At 46.2% G+C, this 18,003-nt stretch overlaps 1 protein-coding gene across 5 annotated transcripts in view; it reads left to right on the top strand.

Annotated features, from left to right (window-relative positions):
* Positions 1-18,003, top strand: part of nkain1 (sodium/potassium transporting ATPase interacting 1) — an 851,669-nt gene that overhangs the window by 449,662 nt on the left and 384,004 nt on the right. Inside the window, exon 1 of one of the 5 annotated variants that reach the window (XM_073028498.1) lies at positions 100-188. The exons of the other annotated variants lie outside the window; for them this stretch is intronic. Within the exon in view, the coding sequence (XP_072884599.1) occupies positions 147-188 (42 nt within the window). The 5' untranslated portion in view covers positions 100-146. Of the gene's footprint in view, positions 1-99; positions 189-18,003 lie in introns of those variants that run through there. 5 annotated transcript variants of the gene reach the window in all.

Here is an 18,003-nt window from a genome sequence, read left to right as displayed (position 1 = left end):
ATTGAACTTGAGGTAATGCCCCTCCCCTTCTCCATTTCCTATCCCCTCTTCCCTCTCAACTGTACTTTTTTTCCATAGATGCTGCCTGGCCTGCTGAGTTCCTCCGGCATTGTGTGTGTGTTGCTTTGGATTTCCAGCATCTGCAGATGTTCTCTTGTTTGGAATATGTTAGAGAGCACAGCTGCAAGGTGAGATTAGGGAAAGTTTAAAGGAGTAGTGCAAGTTCTTTTTACTCACAGGGTGGTAGATGCCTGGAACATGTGGCCAGGGTTGCTATTGGAAACAGATATTATAGAAGGGTTTCAAAACTGTGTGTTGGGCGCATGAACAGGGAAGGAATGGAGGAAAATGGATTCTGTGGAAGCAGAAGGGATTAGATTAATCTGGCATCATGTTGAGCAGAGACAATGTGGGCCTTAGATCCCAACCCTAAACAGTATTGTTCTAGGGTCAAAGATCAAGGCTCGACTTTAGTCTTCATAGACATTTACACATACGGTTCTGTGCAAAAGTCTTAGACACATTTTGCTTCAATGGCCCTATAGTGCTTTGCAGAACGGAGATTTTGGTGTATGTTCTAAGTATTTCGAACGTAGTGCGCCAAATAGCTCTCCTTTCCCCAATCTTTGGAAAATGTGTCTACTTTGTCTTTAAGAACACCCAATGATCTAGCCTTTACAACACTGGATGAGGGAGAATCCCAGAGATTCTCCACCCCTGACGGCTTCCAGAGTTCCTTCTCCTGGGTCTTCCTGGCAGAGAAGAGTGAAGGAGATGCCTAACACTGAAAGGAACCAATATCCTGCAGGATAGCTTTAATCACGTTGAATGGTGAGATGAACATGAGGCACCATGTAGCCAACTCCCTCTCCTAAATTCTTGTTTTCATATGACTCCATCATCATCATCATCCTCATGTGCTGTGTCTTATGACATCATCGTTATGTGCTATGTTGTATGACATCATTCCTGATGTGCCATGTCCTATGATATCATCATTATGTGGTGTGTCGTATGACGTGAGCAATCATGGTCTTTGACCATGATTGTTCTTGGCAAATTTTTCCTACAGAAGTGTTTTGCCATGGTCTTCTTCTGGGCAGTGTCTCCCCCGGCATTATCGATACTCTTCAGAGGTTGTCTATCTGGTGTCAGTGGTCATGTATCCAGGACTTGTGATATGTACCAGCTGCTCATACGACCATCCACCGCCTGTTCCCTTGGCTTCACGTGACCCGGATCGGGGGGGGTGGGTGGTGAGGAGGGCTAAGCAGGTGCTACACCTTGACCAAGGGTGACCTGCAGGCTAACGGAGGGGAAGGAGTGCCGTACACCTCCTTTGGAAAAGCCGTATCTCCACCCCGACACCCACATAAGACTCCAAGTACCCCAGAATGGTTGGGAGAAAGACTTACATTTGAAATGAATTGAATTGACTTTATTTCTTACATCCTTCACATACATGGAGTAAAAATCTTTATGGTACATCCCCATCTAAATGTGCCATGTGCAATCATAGTAATTTATAATAAATAGAACAGTCAATGTAATATAGAGTACACGCAAATCAGTGTGAGTTCATCAGTCTGACGGCCTGGTGGAAGAAGCTGTCCCGGAGTCTGTTGGTCCTGGCTTTTATGCTGTGGTACTGTTTCCCGGATGGTAGCAGCTGGAACAGTTTGTGGTTGGGATTATTTGGGTTCCCAATGATCCTACGGACACTTTTTACACACCTGTCCTTGTAAATGTCCTGAATCATTGGAAGTTCACATGTATAGATGCGCTGGGCTGTCCGCACCACTCTCTGCAGAGTCCTGCGAATAAGGGAGGTACAGTTCCCATACCAGGCAGTGATGTAGCCAGTCAGGATGCTCTCAATTGTGCCCCTGTAGAAAGTTCTTAGGATCTGGGGGCCCACACCAAACTTCTTCAACCGTCTGAGGTGAAAGAGGCGCTGTTGTGGCTTTTTCACCACACAGCTGGTGTGTACAGACCATGTGAGTTCCTCAGTGATGTGGATGCCAAGAAACTTGAAGCTGTTTACCCTCTCAACTCCAGATCCATTGATGTCAATAGGGGTTAGCCTGTCTCCATTCCTCCTGTAATCCACAACCAGCTCCTTTGTGTTTGCGACATTGAGGGAGAGGTTGTTTTTTTGACACCACTGTGCCAGAGAGATGACTCCTTCCCTGTAGGCCACCTCATTATTATTTGAGATTAGGCCAATCAGTGTAGTGTCACTGGCAAATTTAATTAGCAGATTGGAGCTGTGGGTGGCAACACAGTCATGGGTATACAGCGAGTAAATCAGGGGTCTCAGTACGCAGCCCTGAGGGGCTCCTGTATGGAGAGTCAGAGGGTTGGAGGTGAGGGAGCCCATTTAAGTAGCACTTTATGAGACTTCCGATGATCCAAAGCTCTTCAAAGCCAGCGAGCACTGTGGTGTTACTGGAAACGAGGCCGCCAAGTTGTGTGCGGTAAGGTCCCTGAAGTAGTTTTATGATGATGAGCTGATCGTTCTCTTTCGACCTTGTTGAGCACAGAACAACACTGGCCAGGAACCTGACGACAAACCCCTTGTTTTCTCGGGGAATAGTGGCTGCGGGATCCTTTGCAGCCACTTGATAGACCAGACAGCGTGTAATGTCTCGTGCGGAAGATGACGTCTCCCTCAGCAGCGTAACGGGAGCATCAGGCGGGATGCCGTGCTGAAATCTCTCGCCATCTGTCATGTAACCAACATTGTTCAGCGAATGCGTGTGCGATCACGAGAGGCTGGATAAACTTGGGCTGATTTCTCTGAAGCAGCGAAAGCTGAGGGGAGATCTGATGGGAGTTTACAAGATTATGAGAGGCACAGATAGAGTGGACAGAGAGAATCTGTTTCCCAGGGTTGAAATGTCTATTACCAGAGAGATAAGGACATTGTGTAGGTAAGAGAGATTAGTATTTGTGTGTTTTTGATTTGCTTTTTAGCTGGTTCGGCACGACAATGCGGGCTGAATGGCCTCTTCCTGTGCTGTACTCTTCTGTGTTCTATGTTCGATCCCCACACAGGCTGAAAATTTCAGGAGACACGCACCAAAGGCAAAATAAGCAACTTCAAATCTGCTAAGTGCTGGGATCTTTCCTCTCACAAGTCGTGAAGCTTTTTAATGACATATGTGCCCCAGGGGTGATTATATGCCACATTCCTTTGCTTTGCTGAATACGTCCTAACCCGCTTCAGGACAGAGCATCTTGATGAGACACTAAAGACAATTTTTATTCACACCTTCCGCAGCTTTATATGTATTAACCAAAACAAGGGAATATGGCTTATCAGCAGAGTGTATGTCAGGATTTGTGAAGGGGAAAATGCAGGGAGGGAAATGTGGCAGCACTAACTGTGGTAAGGGCGTCCTTGCATCAGATTACTTTGTTGAGCATATTAAATATGCATTCGCTCTCGGGCTATCTGAGTTAGCGGGCAGCAGAAGAGGCAGACGACTATCCGAGCCCCGAGCGCAGCAGCTGTTTCATGAGGACTGCTCTCTTTGTAGTTACCGAGCAGCCCGTTCAAGTGATGAACGCCCTCGTCCGAGGCACCCGGGCACTGCCCCTTCGTGCTGCTGCCCGCGGACCGTGACGGACAATGGACTTGGCGCTTCATTCATCAACTGCTCCTGCCTCGGGGGGGAACAACAGCCCCTTCCCCACCCCCGTCACACCGGGGAGGATCAGTCATTGGAAAGGGCTTGTTGTATCATGTCCGAGCCCCTCTCACCACATCCGGACGTGGTAGTAAAGCTGCCTCTTTTGTTGTTGAACTGAATGGCGCACTAAGTATCTCTGGTGCCTTTTACCTTCTGATGAAGTTCCCAGTGACATACGTGAATGGGTTAGGAGGGAGCTGCAGACCAGAAGTGTGGTTAGGATGGTGTGGCAGAACAGGGTCAAGGAATAATGTGGGGCTTTTTGTCAGTGAACCATTGAGATTTAAGGTACAGGAACCATGATAGCGCGAGCAGCAGTGAAGGTCTTTTACCCTCAATCATCCCACAGCTCTTGGGGGCCAAGTGGTAGATGGCAGGTGGTCATCCACATAGTCTCCAGGTGCACCAGGGGTTTCTGCTGCAATTACCCTTCCAGGCCTCGGCTAGACCCCCTACCTTTCGAATGGTTCCTCTAATTATACAGTATACAACCCGAGATTCACAGACATCCACGAAACAAGAATCAGCATAGAATGAATGATAGAACCATCAGAACCCTGGAGCCCCTCCCTTTGCACAAGTAGCAACAGAGCATCGACCCTCCCCATCATTGTACACCCCACCACCCTCTCATCATTTGCACGCAATAGCAAAAGCCCCCAAAGGGACCTTGATCTGGAGTCCCTCCAAAACGTCAGTCCGTAACCCAACACCTCGGTATCTCAGACAGGCTCTCCCTCATCAGCGAGGGAGAGAGATTGCTCCTGCCACAACCAGGGCAGGAGACCAGCAGCCTATGGTTTCAATGTAACTATCTTCCGTGTCGCTTCTCCAAACCCATCTGTCTTGGGCTCCGTCTGGTCTTCACTCTCTATCGAGAGAGAGAGTTGAGATGTTACTCTGCCTGGTCCTATCGACCATGTACCGTACTTATCCAAGTTTCTCTTAAGTGTTGAAATCAAACCTGTGTCCACCACTTCCACTGGGCAGCTCGCTCCACACCTGAAGGAGTTCCCCCTCGTGCTCCCCTTAATTATTTCACCTTTCACCGTTAACCTCTGACCTCTAGTTCTAGTCTTGCCCAACTTCAGTGGGAAAAGCCTGTTTGCATTTAGCCTGTCTATATCCCCTCATAATTTTGAATTCACGCATTTAGGTATAGCAGATAAAACTCTGATTTGCTTGCCATGTGTTCAGATCATTTCATCACATCAGTGCGTTGAGACAGAAGAATGGAAAAGCAATGTCAGAATGCAGAACATTGTGTACCAGTTACAGAGAAAGTGCAGTGCAGGCAGACAAAAAGGTGCAAGGCCTTAGCGAGGTAGATTGTGAAGTCAAGAGTCCTCCTTACAACTCTTGGGGACTATTATAACAGAAGTTGTCCTCAATTCCTTGGTGAATTGTCTTTTGAGTTCTATGCATCAGGAATGCCCACAGCCTGGGCTGCTGCCACTCTGGGAATGCCTGGTTCTGGGATATGGGAAGAAATTGTCTCCATCTGGAGTTTTCAAACCATAGATGTTCCAAAGAGACACAGACCCACATTTCATGCTGACAACAGCAACAGCCACATTTTTCACAGGAAGACTCCATAAGTAAATGAGTGCACTGATGATCAGTTATCTTTTCTGGCAGTTTTATAATATGAGAAAGTACATTAGGAGAATCAGCTTAATAAAGGTTTGTGATTTTATAAATCCTTCCCCTTCTCATCCCTAAACCGCATTGTCTTCTGTACGCTATGTAATTAGTTACTTGGAGTTTGGTCATCGCCATTCTGTGCCGTCTTGTATGACATCATTATTCTGTGCCGTGTCAAATGACATCATCATTCTGTGCCATGTCGTGTGATGTTGGCGACCATGGTTTTTCTATGGCTATGACTGCTCTTGGCAAATGTATCTACAGAAGTGGTTTTCCATTGCCTTCTTCTGGACGTGTCTTTACAAGACGGGTGACCCCAGCCATTGTCAATACTCTTCAGAGATTGTCTGCCTGGTGTCAGTGGTCGCATAACCAGGACTTGTGATCTGCACCAGCTGCTCATACGATCATCCACCATCTGCTCCCATGGCTTCACGTGACCCTGATCGGGGGAAGGGGGGCTAAGCAGGTACTACACTTTGCCCAAGGGTGACCTGTAAGCTAACAAAGGGATGGAGCACCTTACACCTCCTTTGGTAGAGACGTATCTCCACCCCATCACATATGGACCCACGGAACTCAGTAGTTGTCCTTATTTAACCTCTTGGAGCAGCCTAGTTGTAATGTTCCTTAAATAGGAGAAGTGACATGCTTCTGATAGTGTTGATTTTGGGGAAAGCATTTGCCTGGGATTCAAGGGACCTGGCCACTATTTATTTTTGAGACATTGTCACAAGATCAGCATTGATGTTACAATCTGTTCCCTCTTCCCAATTTTCCCATCTCTGGAATGGCCGTAGTCTCCTCCCACCCTCCGTTAAGATGCTTTTCTTCACTGAGTGCCGCCCATCTTCCTGACCTGGGAAGGGGAGTTGGATCCTGTCATCTTTCCAGACGTTCTGCCTGGATCTAAAAGCTGTCCAGGATGGGAAGAGTTAATATGAGGGACATCATTTCTTCCTGACCTGGGAAGGGGAGTTGGATCCTGTCATCTTTCTGCTATTTTTCTGGACGTTCTGCCTGGATCAAAAAGCTGTCCAGGATGGAAAGAGTTAACCTGAGGGAGTATAATTTTAAGGTGATTGAAGGAAAGTATAAAGGGATGTCAGATGTAAGTTTTTTTTGCAAAGAGAGTGGTGGTGCATTGACTATGTTACTTTAGATTTATTGAGTATGCCCACAAGGAAACGAATCTCAGGGCTGTATATGGTGACGTATATGTACTTTGATTACACATTTACTTCGAACTTTCTGCACTGTCTTCCTCTTGGAAAGTAGATAGCTTTTCCATGCCCTATTTGACTGACTGATCTTGGAGAAGTTCAAACAATCTTCGCACAAGCGGAGATCAAGAGTGAAGTTAGAAGAGATTCTTGGTCGGGAAATACGGAGGGATAGTGGGACTGGGGTCAATGATGATAAATGCCTGTGTTAAATTGTTCCGAAGAAAAACTGAGAGAGATTGAAGTAACTGATTCAGGTGGGAGAAGATCTCGTACCTGACACCAACGGATTTCTAATAACTTGGAGTCGATGTGTTACCTTTCCTTCTCGAAATTTGCATTTTTTGTACATTTAGAAGAATTCCTTTGGAGCAGATAAGGCTTTGTACTATTTAAAATAAGAGCAGTGGGGTTGCTTCCCGACGTAGCGAGATCACTGCTGATTATTCACTTCACGACCCTGATCTTGGCTTCTCTCATTATCAGTTGGAGCCTTTGGCATTAAGTCAACCTCCTTCCAAAATATAATTGGTTACCTGACTGTCACTTACATCTGTGTTTCACAACCCTTCGTCTGAAGAAATTTCTCCTGATCTTGGTTCCAAATAGCAGACACTGTATCCTAGTTTCATTTCATTTTAGTTCCTTTAATATCAGAGGATGTGTACAGTATATAAGGCCTGAAATTCATATTCTTCACAGACATCTATGAAACGAGAAACCCCACAGAATGAATGACAGAACATTGAAGCCCCGAAGCCCACCCCTTCCTTCACCCTCCGCACAAGCATCAGCCCCCCCGCCCTCACTCACACCAGCAGAAGCCCCGACCCCACCCCACCCCCCCAAAAGCCCCCCAGAGAGGCCTTGATCCAAAGAAAACCACAGTCCGTAACCCGGCAGTCTGGCTCTGCCTCTCCAGCAAGGGAGAGAGAGGTCGCTCCGGCAGCAACGAGGGCAGCGGAGACCAGCGACGGTGTTCCGATGTCGCAATCTTCCACGTGGCTCCTCCAAGCCCCCTCCCCCAGCTCGAGGATTGGCAGTTCCCACCGCTGCCTGTCAGGCGTTTGTACGTGCTTCCCGTGACCGTCTGAGTTTCCTCCGGGTGTCGCTGCTTCTTCCCCAAGATGTACCAATTGATCAATTGGTTAATTGATCATTGTAAATTGACTAAATCAGGGGGGTTGCCGGGCAGTGCCGCTCAAAGGGCTGGGAGATGTACCAGTTGGTAAATTGGTCGTTGTAAATGGTCCCGTGCTTAGACTGGGATTAAATCAGGGGATTGCTAGTTGGCACAGCTCAAAGGGGCCGGGAGGGCCTATTCCACACTGTGTCGCAATAACAATTAATTCATTGACTTTACTGAATATGGCCCAGACATTAATTAGAAAATTTGAACATGAATTCTGAGCCGCCTTCTGAAGTAGAGAATTGAATATATTTTCACTTCCTGCCTGTTACGCCACTGGTGTTTAGGGCTTTGTTGCTGTTTCCGTAACGATTTTTTTGGACCAGTCAGGCTTGTTAGCCTTGAGATGAACTCCCAAACCTGGAGGACTGATGGACCGCTCTTAGTCTGGCCTCTACCCTTTGACCTGTTCGGCGTGGGTGAAGAAGAGAAGAGTGCCCTTTACTCCTGGTGGAGTTGTCGGGGCGTCGTCATGACAAGCTTTTTGCACTGATCTTACTGGTGATCGCTCATCGTACGGCGTTTCTGTAGCATTCTCCAGTTCTTTTTTTTACGAGGCCGAGTTGCTAGCTCGACGCTCAGCCCGGCACGGATGGAAGGCATGGAAGGGAGCCGGCTGGATTCGAACTCGGGAGTCCAGCGCTGATGCCACTACGCCACCAGCTGGCCCTGTTGGGCGTGGGTGACCCTACCTAAAGGCAAAGCATGAGCCAGTCCTGCCGAAGGATTTCCGCCCAGAATGTCGACCGTACTTTGTTCCATGGATGCTGGCTAGCCCGCTGAGTTCCTCCAGCATTTTGTGTGTGTCGCATGAGCCAGCATAGCTCTCTGGGTCATCGAGGCACGCAAGCCTCCAAACCCAACGACAAGGTTGTGGTCCTCTTGGAGGGAATATATTTTTACTCCCTCAGCCTGCGCGCACTGACATCAATAGACAGAGATTCTTATTATGTTTTTTTTTTATTCCCAGACAATTAAGTCTCAACACAATGTGAACAAAATTGCATCTTGGCACTTTGTCTGCACAGCGACTTGACTTCTCAGTGTGGGTTGGCACTGTTCCCACTAAAGTGGGACCAAGTGCCGAACAACAGGGGTTGTCAATTATTCTGGTTGTTAGGACCAGCTGTCTCGTTGGCATACCCTCCCAATGTCTGGATAAGGAGCTGGCTGCCAAAGTCATGGACAGTGGTGCACGGGGGATGTTTGGTGCCGTGGAGCTGGTGGGCACTCGAGAGCGTCCGTGGCATTATTTTCTGAAAAGCCGAGAAGCCCCGGTTCAGGTTTGCTCTCAAGTCACGTTTGTTCTGCAATCGCGTACAGGAGTAAAGCATTTTTACAGCATAAAGCACGCTAAAAATAACTACGGTGGCAGCTCCGAGTTTGTCGGGAGAAGTGCATTGTTTCACAACGACAGATGTACAGTAACAACGGGAGAAATCCTCTGATCTTAACACAAAGCCAGGTGATGCGAGCTTGAAGTGTTTATTCAACGGCTGGCAAGAGAGACACTTCTGACGGGAGTGAAGTCTGCGGGATTACAAAGACCAAAGGTCGAGATTGCTCCTCACGTTCCTGTTGTCTTTCTCTCCCTGCTGCTGCAAAACCCATCTCGTTCACTAATGTTCTTCAGAGAAGGAAATCTCCCTGGCTAGGTCTGTGCTCTCAGTAGCCACTTCATTAGGCACACCTAGTAGGTGCACCAGCATCTTCTGCTGCTGTGGCCCATCCCCTTCAAGGGTTGACATGTTGTGTGCTCAGGGACGCTCTCCTGCACACCATTGTTGTGACACGTGGTTATTTGAGTTACTGTCACCTCCCTGTTGGCTCCAACCAGTCTGGCTATTCTCCCCTGACCTCTCTCATTACAAGGCCTCTTCAACCTTCTGACAGCCTCTTCTGACAGTGATGCAGCCTGTCAGAATGCTCTCCACGGCACATCTATAGAAGTTTTGAGTGTATTCAAGAACTGCCGCCCACTGGATGCTTTCTTTCTCATTTTGTAAACTCTAGAGACTGTTGTGCGTGAAAACCCGAGGAGATCAGCGGTTTCTGAGATACTCGAGCCACCCCGTCTGGCGCCAATGTCAGAATCACTTTGCTCACATTTCTTCCTCATTCTGATGTTTGGTCTGAACATCAAACTGAACCTCTTGACCGTGTCTGCATGCTTTTATGCTTTGAGCAGCTGCCATATAATATTTGCATTAATGAACAGATGTAATGTTTCCTAATCAGAATCAGGTTTATTATCACCGGCATGTGTCGAGAAATTTGTTAACTTAGCAGCAGCAGTTCAATGCAATACATAATATAGAAGAAAATACATACATACATACATACATACTGTAGTGTTCTCGCACAGGTGTAAAAGAACTCTGAACTAAACACCAAGCATAAACCAGTCAATGAGGCGGTCCCAGTAAGATTAACCATTTACTGTTCACTCTTCCACATTAACGTATGGTGAAAACTGTTGATAAAACAATACAAAATATATACAGTATTTGTTTCCTTCTTGACATCATATTTACATCATAAATACTTGCAAAAGTAAAACTACAACAACTATATTACATTAAAGTGCAACATACAGTCAGAATCTACCTACGCCATCGACTGGCTTTAAATACATCAACACAAACTATCCGCAACTCTTTAATTAACAAAAAACATAAACCATCATTACTTTTAACAGAATCAGCGTTAACATTTAAAATTCAACATATCGATTATCTTATGAACTTACGGCGTTGCTTCTCTGATGTTTCTAGTGCGTAGAAAGAAAGCTTTTCTCGCGCTGATCCTGCACATGTGAGCCCCCTCCTTCCCGTTTCTCCAAACCGGTATTTTCCCACAAAGCGCGGAGAAACCGGGTGTGACGTCATCACATGCCGCGATATATCACAGACAACGAGTTTACTTTAAACAACCTTAACTTTAACTAGAAAACGATAACAAACGAATTACTAAAGCGAAAACATAATAAACTAAACAAATGCCTTAAAGGCAACACACATACATACATACATACATACATACATACATACATACATACATACATACATACATACATACATACGTACATAAATAAATAAATAAATAGCAGTATTTGTATATTGAATAGATTGAAAATCATGCAAAAAACAGAACTAATATATATTAAAAAAGTGAGGTAGTGTTCACGGGTTCAATGTCCATTTAGGAATCGGATGGCAGAGGGGAAGAAGCTGTTCCTGAATCGCTGAGTGTGTGCCTTCAGGCTTCTGTACCTCCTATCTGATAGTAACAGTGTGAAAAGGGCATGCCCTGGGTGCTGGGGGGTCCTTAATAATGGACGCTGCCTTTCTGAAACACCACACCTTTAAGATGCCCTGGGTACTTTGTAGGCTAGTACCCAAGATAGAGCCGACTAAATTTATGACCCTCTGCAGCCTCTTTCCATCTTGTGCAGTAGCCCTCCATACCAGACAGTGATGCAGCCTGTCAGAGTGCTCTCCACGGCACATCTATAGAAGTTTTGAGTGTATTCAAGTGCACCTAATAAAGGTGCATACTTGACGTAATTGACTCACCAACTCTCAACTGTTTGCTTAGCTCGAGGGCAGATTAGAATAGAAATGAAATGCTGGCCTTGCCACACCACATAAGCGGATAAGTAACACAAGGAAGATCCATCCCGATTCCTGTACTTTTCTGGAAATGATAACAGGGGATTATTTTTCAAAGGAGCCATTGGCAGTGCAATCCAGCCTACTGTTTTTTTTTCCATCGATTAAGCTTACCCCACTACCACAGCACAGCAGCACCAAGTTCCACTATCGACGGGATGCGCTGAAGCAGAGGCAAGTCTCCTTGGACGGCAGCCTCCAAGCCCGGCTGGAAAAGCTCGGGAAGCGAGTTGAAACAGGGGAGCACCGCGGGCTGGCAGTGACCCTCCAAGGCAGACAGCTTACTGGCTCGGAAATACGTGGCTGCTCCTTCACTGTCGCTGGGTCTCCATCCGTTACAGCGTTACCTCGAGGAAGGTAATGGCTCAAGAGGCAGCTCACCCCACCTTCTCAAGGTGGCAACTGAAAATTGGCCCAGTCTGCAAAGCTCACACCCCTTGAATGAATACCATTCCTGCCAATTTCAATAAGTTCAAGGTTCAAAATTTGTTATCAATATACATATGTGCCTCCATATACTGTCCCGAGATTAATTTTCTTGCAGGCATTCATAGTAGAACAGAGAAAATCAAATGGAATCGATGAAAAGCTACTCACAAAGACTGACTAACAAAAGCAAGGTGCAAAAGAAGTCAGTCAGTGCAAATAAATGTAATGCCCTGGCTCATGTCTTTACTGTTACGCTGTAGGTATTTCATCTGGCAGCTGCTGTTCTGCTTTCAGCCTGTTTGGATTATTGTTGAAGATAAGGGATGATGTGTGCCATCCAATTATCGGGAGGTTTTTCTTGGTGAGGGGCAATAAGGTTGGGCTTGGGGCTTTTGACCAAGAGGAGACGAAGAGGGAGGACGCTCGGGAGAACCGGTGTACGATCCGGTGGGAGACCCGTGTGTTCGAGATGGATTGCGAGTGACATTCGGAAGGTAGTGTGGCCGTTCACGCTGACCGACGGCCCAGTGCGTGAGTGACAGAGAAGTTCAAGATGAGCTCCAACTTGTGCACATTTGACTGCTTAATTAGAGTGGGCCCTGTTCTTTTTGTTATTCTTTACTAACCCTTTAGCTAAGTTACGATTCAGAAATATAATTCCTTTAATCCTATGCATTGTACTGTCTGTCTTTCGTGACACTAATTTGTAACAGGGTAGTGAATGATACAGCATCCACACAAATCAGGGCTTGGGGTGGGCTTGAGCTGTCTCAAACTCACGAGTTTGGCGGAACTTGAGCCTGTCTTCCCTGGACGTACACAGCCAAGGAAACCAGGGTGTTTCATAGATAAATAAAGAGATATCAATGATAGAAATGGAGCTGTTTCAGAAGATGCAAGCAAAGGAGTCGCCGTTTAGCGCCATCTTGACTTTGCTCCGCCCTTAAGCAGAAGAGACCATTCAGCCCCTCAAACTTGCCCTATCATTCAATATGCTCATGGGTAATCTTCCCCGGGCCTCAACAATTCATCTGTGTAGCTTCCCCATGGCCCTCAGTTTAAGAATGTATCCATCTCTGTTTTAAATACCCCCAGTGATTTGGCACCCGGAACACTCTGGGTTTTGAATTGAATTGACTTTATTTCCTATATCCTTCACATTCATGAGGAGCAAAAATCTTTACGTTACATCTCCATCTGAATGTGCAATGTGCAAATTAGTAATTTGTAATAAATAGTACAGCCAATAGAATATTATCTGTAATAATACAGTAGGATATACAACAGGACAGTCAATATAGCTTAGAAATACAATTGTATCAGTGTGAATTAATCAGTCTGATGGCCTGGTGGAAGAAGCTGTCCCGGAGCCTGTTGGTCCTGGCTTTTATGCTGCAGTTCCGTTTCCCGGATGCTAGCAGCTGGAACAGTTTGTGGTTGGGATGACTCGAGTCCCCAATGATCCTACGGGCCCTTTTTACACACCTGTCGCTGTAAATGTGCTGAATAGTAGGAAGTTCACATCCACAGATGCGATGTGATGGAACAAACTGTGTCCACCAAATTACTGTCGGCTTTTTGGTCCATGGGGATTGCCGCTTCCATACCAGGCCATCTTGCAACCAGTCAGGGAAGTCCAGCCTCCGCAAAGAGAAGTTCATACAGACCTCAATTTGAAACGGCCATATCTGTGATCTTACAACTATGTCTGGAGACACAAGAGGTTGCAAGCGCTGGAATCTGGAGCAAAGATCTGGAGGATCTCATTGGGCCAGTCAGGAGGGAAAATGATCAACAGAGTTCCTCCAGCATCTTTATCTACTCTGTCCTTCCCCCGAAGGATCTGGAATCTCTCAAAGCAATCACCCCTCATTCTTCTAAGCTCCAAACAGCATAGGTCTAATTTCATTAGTCGCTCGTGATAGGACAGGCTTTTTATCTCAGGGCTCAGCCCACCAGTAAATCCCATTTGGACTGCCTCCAATGCTAGCAAATTCTTTCTCCGCACAGAAACAGGCTGCTCACAGCCGAACAAGCCTTGTAGCTTAATTCTGTCCGAAAAAGGCTTCAGACAGCTCTCACAGACCTTCCGCGGTCCCTTTGCCCTGATAGCTTATTGCAGACGGTACCTATACATCACTGCTTAATCATTTGAAGGGCCATTGATGTTATCCCAAGTATCTCCGGAGACCTTCTGTCGAGTGAGGCGTACGCGTCTCTTTATGCAAATGTGAATTTCCACGGGACGGCCCAGTAATTAGCAAAAGGGCTCAAAATCCCACTGCATGAAACAGACAAAACAAAACAGCTTCCAGTGATTAACAGTGCCAAAGTTCAGTGAAATCAAGGGATATAAATCATAATTAAAACCCAACACAATTTGAAAGTTTTTTTTTCACAACTTTAATATGGCTGCCATGGAGACTAATTAAAATGAAAACTTGATAAGGTGTTGGAATAAAGACATCATGGATGACAAGGACTGTTAGATTCCACTGTATAAATAATTAAAATATTCAGATGAATTGCCTTTATCCTTTTTAAAACAACAAAGGTTCAGATGTGCAGAGTGTGAACAAACATGTTAACTTAGCACGCACTGAAAATCAATGTCAGCCGCTCATCAGCCTGCTTCCAATCAGCTTGGAACTTGTGGCCAGCTCCACACTCCAGTCATATTCTTCTACACTCCTCTTCCGCTACAGATATGTCAGCCATTAAACTGCTCCATGGCCACCAAGACCCATTGTTACCCGGGGAGGAGCTAACGGTGGAGGTCCCATCGCCAGGCCGGGTTTGCCGCTGCCTGAATGCTTGGAGCGGGGCTTGGAGGCCCATCCTAGCTGGCAACCGTGCCTATCACCGCCAGTGGCACCCAGCCAGACTGCTCCGGCCCTGGGACTGTGTCTGGCTGACAATCCAGCTTTGCCCCTGAGCAGCGACTCCTGTAAGCTCTCGCCCTGCCTCACTGGTCCCTTCAAAGTTGCCCCTTGCATCAACCCTGTCACTTAATGTCGCCCATCAGGATTACACCTACCTTCCATGTGCCCCTCCTTTAGCCCGTTGACCATGGACCATCCAACCCACCTGAACCAACCGATGATGGTGGAAAATGGTCCCGTGTACATGGTTTGCTGGTTGATGAATTCACGTCATTGCGGACAGGGTGTGCAGTAGTTGCTCAGCTGGGAAGAGTACAGCCTGAAGGAGGGGTCTTGGGTGCTTTCCAGTCTCATCTTAGATCCATTGCTCTTTGAAGAGTTCCGCCCGACCCATCTGGATCATTTTGGGATCTCGGGTGCCGTCCGTAGGAAAGGGGGAGTCATGCCAGGCCAGCACAGGTGGCTACCTCCTAATCTTCACCCAGCTGACAGAAAGGAGTCTTTCTTGATTAGTTTCTGTTATTTCAGAGTTGTCCCAAGTAAATTGGAAAGATCGGGTGCGGGCCGAATCAAAGCGGTGGGGCACCGGCCTGAGAGTGTATCAAAGCAGCAGGGTGTGAGTCCAAGACTGGAGGCTTGCCACTCGTTTACAGCTGATCACCTGCAGCCTATTTAAACCCCAACTCTCAATCCCAATCCTGGCTCACTCATCAGATCGGCCAGTCTCAACTAGTTGCTTCTCGCCTTCAGGCACCTTGTTAGCTGGGAGTTTAGTATCTGTTCTCTCTTGTTTTGTGGCCCCTCGTGGCCTGTTATTTTGCAAATTGCAATTAGAATCATCCTTCACTGCTCTGCATTTGCGCCAAGCCTCCTCTACATTTCCTGACCCTTTATCGTTTCTCTGCACTGCAATTTTTCAGTAGGTTTTGCACTTTATTCTGCAATATTACTGTTTTACGTTATTCTAGCTCAGTGCACTAAAGTTGCCTCAGAGTGTATCCATGGACCTGATTCTACTGAGGTCAGTCTCTCAGTTCTGTACTAACCTGGGGACACCTTTTTTTCCCTTATTAGGGAGAGGGACAGCCTGTGGTATGTCGAATTACCGGGTGAACGAGTAGTCTTTGGGGTACTGCAAGTCTGTGTCTTTATTGATGCTCTGCTGCACACACGGGCACTCAGTGGGGGTTGTAGATGCTTTTTTTTGTTTGTTGGGGGGGTCGATGCTTTGCTGCTGCTTACGCGTGGGGGGAGCGGGGGGTTTGGGGTTCTAACATTTAACTGTCATTCATTCTTTGGGGCACTCCTTTTTTTGTGGATGTTTGCGAAGAAAAAGAATTTCAGGATATATTTTATAGGTATTTCTCTGACATGAAATGCACCTATTGAAGCCGATTGAAACTTACAGGGTGATCAATACAAGGGAGAGCTATCCTATCAGATGTGGCACTTCTTGAATCAGGTGTGAAACTAAGATGCTACTTGCTTTCATTGGTAAATGTTACAAGATCCCATGGAGGAGTGAGAAAATTTTCTCTGTCTAACAATCCATTGTCAAACAACATTAATGACTGAAGCGGCTACTTGTCTCATATGAGATTTTGCACAGCCTTGTTGCCATTTTCCCCTACACTACAACTGTGACTATACTTTAATAACCACATTTCATTATGTGGTTATTAAAGGTGCTATAAAAATGCAAGAACCATTTGCATTTTTAGTGTTCTATCATTATTATCATCATTGTCATCATTATGTGTTGTGTCATATGACATCATCATTATGTGCCATGTCGTATGATGTCATTATTATGTGCCGTGTCATATGATGTAGGCAATCATAGTCTTTCCATGACCATGATTGTTCTTGGCAAATTTTTCTACAGAAGTGGTTTGCCATTGCCTCGTTCTGGGCAGAGTCTTTACAAGTCGGTTGATCCCGGCCATTATCAATCCTCTTCAGAGATTGTCTGCCTGGTGTCAATGGTCGCAGATCCAGGACTTGTGATATGCACTGGCTGATCGTACTACGATCCACCACCTGCTCCCCTGGCTTCACGTGACCCTGATCGGGGGGCTAAGCAGGTGCTACACCTTGCTCAGGGGTGACCTGCAGGCTAGTGGAGGGAAGGAGCACCTCCTTTGGTAGAGACATAACTCCACACTGACACCAAAAATGTCTTGTACGTAGCTGGAGTCCTGAACACCTTCCCTGCAGATCACCAGGGGGAATCCAATAAGTCCCAACTAAATTTGTTATTTGTAGCATATCTTGTCAGGAAAGAACTTCATTATTTTTAAGGCTTGGGAAGATCATAATTCCATCGCAGTTTGTGCTCCTGTCACTTTTTGATAGAAAGTGTACCAGGAATTGTGCTGGAACAATAGAAAAATGATATTTGATCCATTGGTATAAACACTTGGAGCCTCTTTAATTTCTCAGCAATAACTGCAAGGTTTCTATCCAGCTATCCCTTCAGAAACGGTAAGATGAGGGAACACACTCCAGTCCTTAAGAAGGTATCAGAAGTGGAGAGAGTGAGCAATTTCAAGCAATCTCAAATTTGCAGAAGAGCCATTCAGGGCCCAACATATTGATACAGCTACAAAGAAGGCATCACAATGACTATTTCATTAGGAGTTTGAGGAGATTTGGTCTGTTACCAAAGTCATCTGGTATGGAGGGGGAGGGTCCACTGCACAGGATAGAAATAAGCTGCGGAGAGTTGTAAACTTAGTCAGCTCCATCATGGGCACTAGCCTCCGTAGTATGCAGGACATCTTTAAGGAGCAGTGTCTCAACAAGGCGGCGTCCATCGTTAATGACCCCCACCACCCAGGTCATGCCTTGTTCTCATTGCTACCATCAGGAAAGAGGTACAGGAGCCTGAAGGCACACACTCAACAATTCAGGAACAGCTTCTTCCCCTCTACCATCCAATTTCTGAAGTCAAGTCAAGACGCTTTTATTGTCATTTCAACCATAACTGCTGGTACAGTACACAGTGAAAACAAAACAACATTCCTCCAGGACCATGGTGCCACATGAAACAACACAAAACTACACTAGACTACCTGAAACAACACAAAACTACACTAGACTACCTGAAACAACACAAAACTACACTAGACTACGTGAAACAACACAAAACTACACTAGACTACCTGAAACAACACAAAACTACACTAAGCTACCCAAAACAACACAAAACTACAGTAGACTACCCAAAACTACACTAAACTACACAAAACTACACTAGACTACCCA

The sequence above is a fragment of the Hemitrygon akajei genome, chromosome 24 (genome assembly GCF_048418815.1).
Source record: "Hemitrygon akajei chromosome 24, sHemAka1.3, whole genome shotgun sequence".
Taxonomy (NCBI): Eukaryota; Metazoa; Chordata; class Chondrichthyes; order Myliobatiformes; family Dasyatidae; genus Hemitrygon; species Hemitrygon akajei.
Note: the sequence above shows the minus strand (reverse complement) of the source record. Positions and strands in the feature narration are given on the sequence as shown.